The sequence below is a fragment of the Astatotilapia calliptera genome, chromosome 10 (assembly GCF_964374335.1).
Source record: "Astatotilapia calliptera chromosome 10, fAstCal68.1, whole genome shotgun sequence".
In the NCBI taxonomy this organism is placed as follows: Eukaryota; Metazoa; Chordata; class Actinopteri; order Cichliformes; family Cichlidae; genus Astatotilapia; species Astatotilapia calliptera.
In genome coordinates, this window is record NC_137431.1 from 14,264,169 (window position 1) to 14,270,540 (window position 6,372).

At 42.7% G+C, this 6,372-nt stretch overlaps 1 protein-coding gene across 1 annotated transcript; it reads left to right on the plus strand.

Annotated features, from left to right (window-relative positions):
• Positions 1-3,524: 3,524 nt before the first annotated feature.
• LOC113030469 (LRRN4 C-terminal-like protein) lies at positions 3,525-6,372 on the plus strand. Its single transcript, XM_026181964.2, has 2 exons — positions 3,525-3,702; positions 4,444-6,372. The coding sequence occupies exon 2, from the start codon at positions 4,457-4,459 to the stop codon at positions 5,171-5,173; it is 717 nt and encodes a 238-aa protein (XP_026037749.2). The 5' UTR covers positions 3,525-3,702; positions 4,444-4,456; the 3' UTR covers positions 5,174-6,372.

Consider the following 6,372-nt stretch of genomic DNA (forward strand, 5'->3'; position numbering starts at 1 on the left):
CAGCATCTGTAATGACTGTAAAAAAACACGTATTGGTGGCACAAGTTTCATTTTATTTTGGATTCTAAGCCACACAGCCTCAAAAGTATACATACAGAATATACACACACACACACACACTCACTAATATTTGGTTAAATATCTCTTAGCAAGTTGCACCTCAACCATTTCAGTAACCATGAAGAAGCTTCTGGGATAATTCTGGCTGTATGTTTGAAGAATATTATTGTTAAAATAGGTAGAGTTCACTTAAATTGGTTTGGTTTCCTAGTATGGTCCAGACTATTAAGCCTAGCTTTTAATCCTGACTTTGGGAAGGCCATCCAAGAAGTTCAATGTTAGCTTCTTTATCCATTCAAAACCTCTCTTAATGTGTGTTTGGGGTCATTGTCCTGCTGATTTAAAGTGAAGTTAAATAATGTGGAGGTAGTAGTAGTCCTACACATTGTGCTCACATTTAGGCATCCAATACCTAACCTGTCATTGTGGCCAAATGTCTTTGTGCCTTCTGTCCATAAAAGTTTTCACCAGAAGGCATTTGGATTGTCCAGTTAGGTAGCTGCCTGGGACTTTCCGGAACATCTGAACATATTTCCTTTCAACTGAGGGTGACAGTTTGAGTCTTCTTGTTTGGGGCGATCGTGGCTCAAGAGTTGGGATTTCGCCTTGTATTCCGAAGGTTGCCAGTTTGAGCCCCGGCTTGGACAGTCTCGGTCGTTGTGTCCTTGGGCAAGACACTTCACCCGTTGCCTACTAGTGGTGGTCACGAGGGCCCAGTGGCGCCAGTGTCCGGCAGCCTCTGTCAGTGCGCCCCAGGGCAGCTGTGGCTACAGTGTAGCTTGCCATCACCTGTGTGTGGATGACTGGATGTGTAAAGCGCTTTGGGGTCCTTAGGGACCAGTAAAGCGCTATACAAATACAGCCCATTTACCATTTAATGAAACTTTTAGTCTGCCTGGTGGTTTCTGGAGCAACTAGAGCGAAAAGTGTTTGTTAAAGTGTAATGGACAAGTGTATCCTGATTTACAGCCTTAATCCCATGTTTCAGGGTGAAATTGGCTCCACAATTCCTGGCAGTACAGCAGCCATTTGATGAGGAGAAAAAAATAATAGATACAAGTAGCGCTCACAGTCTGAAGTACGCCCAGGTCACCGACCTCTTGGTCAGGCTGACCCTGTGGAGAAAACATCTGCAGTCTGCTCCAGGCGAAGCTTCACAGAACCACTAAAGGTCCACTAAATCTGAGGAAACTGGCCAAAAGCACCATGAACTTTATGTTTTGCAGATGTCAGTGCAATCCATCATGCACACTAATTAATGTCAAATCCACCCATTGCAGTTACGGCCCACACAGAACAAATCTGCTGTAATCAAGATTTTTTGTGTGTTCCCTCTAAAAATTTTTTTTAGAGACACAGGCTGATGAATGAGCCAGATAAGAACCTGGACGTTGCTTTACAATCGGACCGGCTCCTCTCAGACACGAACACCCTCAGGACTTCAGCATATGTTCCTTTTTATATTAATACTGGTTGTTCACAAAGATTGTGTGAACTATCGGGACAATTTCCACTTACTGTTTTCTTTTCCTGTAGGCCGTGGAAAAAACTGTAAATGGTTTACGTGACCACATGTGGAAAGAAGGCAAGCACCATTATTAACCATACCAAGATCTCCTGTGGAGATCTGTTCCAGATATAACAGGACCTTGGAGTATTTGTTTGTGCTGCTTTAGTTTCATATATAAGAATAATCAATTCCTTATAGAGTCATTTCTGATGAGGAAAGCAGACCTATCCCCAGCCGCGGGCAGTGTTTTTTAAAAGGAAAAACTGATGTGATCTGTGGCAAATAAAAAAGGGTAGACCATTTCAGGATTATGCAACAACCCATTTAACAGTTACCATCTGCTGGGATTTGTGTCACTTCGGGGAAACGTTTCTTACTCAGGGACTTTACATTTGTCATATTGCCTGTCACACCCTCTCTGCTTTCATTAAATTCTAAAGACAGTTAAATGTTTTATTGACTTATTGTGAATAAAATCCCCCTTACTTTGTTATAGAGGATATAACTTAACAGTATAATACTATCAGCTCTTTAGCTGCCATCACACTGAGTCACATGATGTGATGCCGTCACATGATTCAGTATTTGTATTACACAGAAATAAAAAGTCAGCGTCAAGACTGTGCAACCACCCTGAAGATGAATGTTGTCTGGGTGTGATGAACCCCGTCCAAGCCAGAGAGGTCAGTTTTTTGTTTAACACTGATTTGACCCACTCAAACACCGGAAGCCAGACTGCACAGTCACAGCAATGAAAATGCAAACCATGACTTAGACTATACCCATTTATTAATTACTTGAACGTAAACATTTACACACTAACGAGCTTCTGGGCCCAACAAAGTAAAACAAAAAACAAACCCCAAAACATAAAGTTAACGTACTTTATTATACAATAAGTGAACAGTTTCCTGTATTTTCATAGAAATTTGTTACAGTGTGTGAAATGAAGTATGGAGGAAAACTGACGCAGGCTTCGCAGTATTGAACTCGGATATAATAACAACACACGCTGCACAATATAAACAGAGCATTACTCAGAAGCATCCTGGATGCAGATATATATATACACGTGCCCCCTTCACACCCACACGCTCTCCTATATATCCAAAAACATGTTCACACATCCACAGATAGAAGCGAGAAGCGACAAACACTTATACCGCACCTGATAATGATATAGGAAATAAAACTTTTAATTCATCCATCTGGTGTCTGCTGAATAACGGCAGGAACGATGTATTTGGGTATTTGAGCGGGATTGTGACTCATTCAGCGCATCAGTTTTCAACAGACTTTATCTGAGCTGTAGGTATCCCTCAGGTACAGGACGGTGTGCTTTGTGTTTTTCTGTGACTTTAGCTCAAAAGCAGGGCAGAGATATGAGAGAACAGTTGGGTTTAAAGCCACGTGAAGTTTTTAACAGGTAACAAAAAATAATCTCATACAACTGGCTTTTGACATCCACCACGTTTTCTACTCAATTTATTTTATGCTTTCATTTTTTTCTTCAAGGAGAAATAAGTACATACGTTACAAATGATTCCCAGCACAGGTCCGGTCTGTTTCCTTATTAGTAATTCGGTGAACAGCTGCTAAACAGTTTCCTCTATTTGACTCTGGAGCTGTTTCAATGGAAGTCACAGTCTACGTGTAGCCACTACGTGTATGCCAATGATGAAAAACATTTAGATGAATCAAAGCTAGAGCTTTCCAGTCTTCTGTAAATCCCTTCTCCCCTAAAAGGGAAACGAGCCTTCATTAACAAATGAGACATGCTCTGAATAATGTGCTTGTTGTGAAAGAATGAGACAAAAATAAAAATGTGGTCACCAAATTAACCAGTGGTGATGTAACTAATAGCAGACTATAGTATTTCTCCACTAAATGGCGTGCACAGCTGCTCACTCACAGACACATCACTAAACAATTTGGCAAAGAGGGAGGTGGAGCTGGTGCAGAAGCCAAAGCATAAGGAATAAGGGAGGACAGAAAGAAGGAGGCGATTGTTGGGCAGAAGGAAAACATATAAAGAGGGGGAGACCACACCGGAGAGAGCAACTGGAAGAGAGGCGAGGAGAAAGAAGCTCATCGGTGTTCTGATAGCGTTTTCAAACTTCTCCGAGAAACAGGTAAATGGATATCTTTTTATTACACAGTTTCAGTGAGTAGCGTTAAGCTGCAAGTTGCCAAAACAGCTTGCATAAAGTAGATTAGTATTCAATGGGGGCTCCTACTCCGTTCACCGCACTGAGATTTTTGAATGGCCCCATTGTTAGGTTGCTATGCAAGTTCACCACACAGCATATTTCAGGTACGCTCGTGTGGATTCTCAAGAAGCAGCAGCTTTCCTGTAACTAGATACAGCTGACAAGCCTGCGCTGATTCCTGGCGTGCAGGCATTTGAACCCTCTTGTGCAATAGGCCAGTGGAATGCTAAAGTGGAGTGTGGAACCTCCAAGTCTTAACAAATGAGGACTATTACTTGCAGTTTGATATACAACACTAGACATCATTTATAAGCACTTTGCAGAGCACTCAATTTCAGCTACTTAGGTGTCGGCATTTTGTCATTTTGCCTATTTGAAAGCTATGTGGGCTGGGAAAAAGTTTTGATTTTGACCGATTTATTTTCCCACTGAAAATAGCGCTTTATTCAAGTCAGTCGATTCATTCGAAACGGTCCTTTGCCTCTGCAGGTAGATCATCTCCAAAAGACACAGAATCAGGGGGAAATATGTTCTCATTCTGGCTCTTTCATACAAGAGACAAAGCAACTGACTTACTAAATGTACACACAGTTAGAAGCCCGAGGGGCTTAAAAACAGATTCTAAAATATTCTGATGGAATTCTACTTTTTTATGTTTTCCAGTACAACGGCTGCCATGAGGGACCTTACTTTCCCACTCGGGATCATATGCCTGCTTTTCATCAGAGGTTACTGCCCCCTGCCTATGAGCTCAGAAGGGATGCATCCCATGGGAATTCACGGCCCATACGCACACTCAGACAAGGATTCTCTTGTTGACGATGAGGATTACAGTCGATATGACGATACAACCACTAGATCATCCAAGACGTTGATTCCAAGTAGAGGGACCCTTAAGCAGTGTGACTATGATCCCTGTCTTGAAGGCCAGATCTCCTGTTTTGAGCTTGCAGCCTCCTCTAACTGCTTGTGTCCGGGGTTCACTTTAAATAATGTGCCCCCAGAAGCGCCCAAACTAAGCTCAGTATCCTGGAACGGGTCCGAAGTTGTACTTCAGTGGTGCACACCTTATTCATTCGTCACAGCCTATGTTGTGACTGTCGGAGGGCAGGAGAGGCAGAAGTTTGAGGAGGACCGGAGAAGCGGAGGAGTGGGCGAAGTTGGCAACATAGCAGAAGTTTGCGTGGTGGCCGTGAATGATGCCGGAGCCAGCGAAGGATCTTGTATGATGTACCATCCCAGAGATAACAGCCTGCCTTTGACAGCAGGGCTCATCGGGGGAGCCCTGGGCTTCCTGCTGCTCCTCTTGCTGGCCGTCCTGCTGTGGAGGCACAAGAGGCAAAGGAAACAGGAGGCCACCATCTCCATGCACAACACAGCTGAGACGAGGTGAACAGGAAGCACCGCAAGACTGGACACTCGTCGAGAGAAGTCTGTGCTCTGAGACTCTTCTGCATTATTGCAGTTAGCTATGAAAACACGATAACATCTGAGGTTTCCTGCACCACGAGGCTTTCTCAAAACAAGAGGAAGCAGCGATGTATTCATTTCACATGAATACATCCAACTGGTTATGCTCATCGCCTGATGCCTCCATCCTGAAAACCCCTCGGTGCGAGAAAGTCCCACATCCACAACAAATGCATAAAATTACTCGCAGAATTCATTACTTGCAAATTATATTTTTTTTTCCCAGAAATGAAACCCTGAAGACAAACATCAAGGAAAACATCCCAGCATGTGGTCCCTGCTTTCAACTTGCTTAGCTGAGCAGCACAGTGTGTAACTGCTAATAGTGGGGTAAAAATATTTGAAGCTTACATGATAAAAGTTTTAAAAGCGCCACTATGGTGCTCCACGACTTTATTACTTGACAGAAGTGTATCTTTCCTAATCTTCTGTGCAAATTAGAGGTTTCTTGGAGTAGTGTTTACAAAATAGTGACGTGTATTAAAGTGTTAATAGCATAAAGCACAAGTAAAATGACAACAAGCACAAATTCTGTTTGAAAGAGTACAGCAGAAGGCATAAGAGATGGTAGCAAAGGTTCAAATGGCACTATAATTTTTATATAATATAATTAGGGTTTGTTTGCTGTTGAGCTCTGTGATGGGATGGCGATCTCTCTGGGCTGTACCGCCTCCTCTGCTCTATGAGGGCTGAGGAAGGCTCCCCCAGGAAAGGAAAAAGATGCTGTCACTTACTGTTGTAGACATCAGCCTACCTTTCTGACATGTCTCCCCAATGTGATGTTGTGTAAAGTTGGTCAGAAGGTTCCTTTGTGAGTGCGCATGCGCCATTAGCGTGCTGCCTGCTGTAACCCCTAATTTCCCTCGGGATGAATAAAGTATTCTGATTCTGATTCTGATCAAAGCAAGCTGTAATGAAATCTTTTCATTGAAACTCTCTGTGAGAGCTCCTCGTGTAATGGAAGTAATTAAAGCGTGAATGGATCGATTGTTGGAAACTGACTTAAACTGTATTTATTACAATTGTGTTCTTTTTTCGCCTCTGGACATTAAATGTGTTTGATTGACCACTTTTGCTCGAGCCTGACTATTAAAATTAAGTAAAACGTCGCCTTAGTCACCA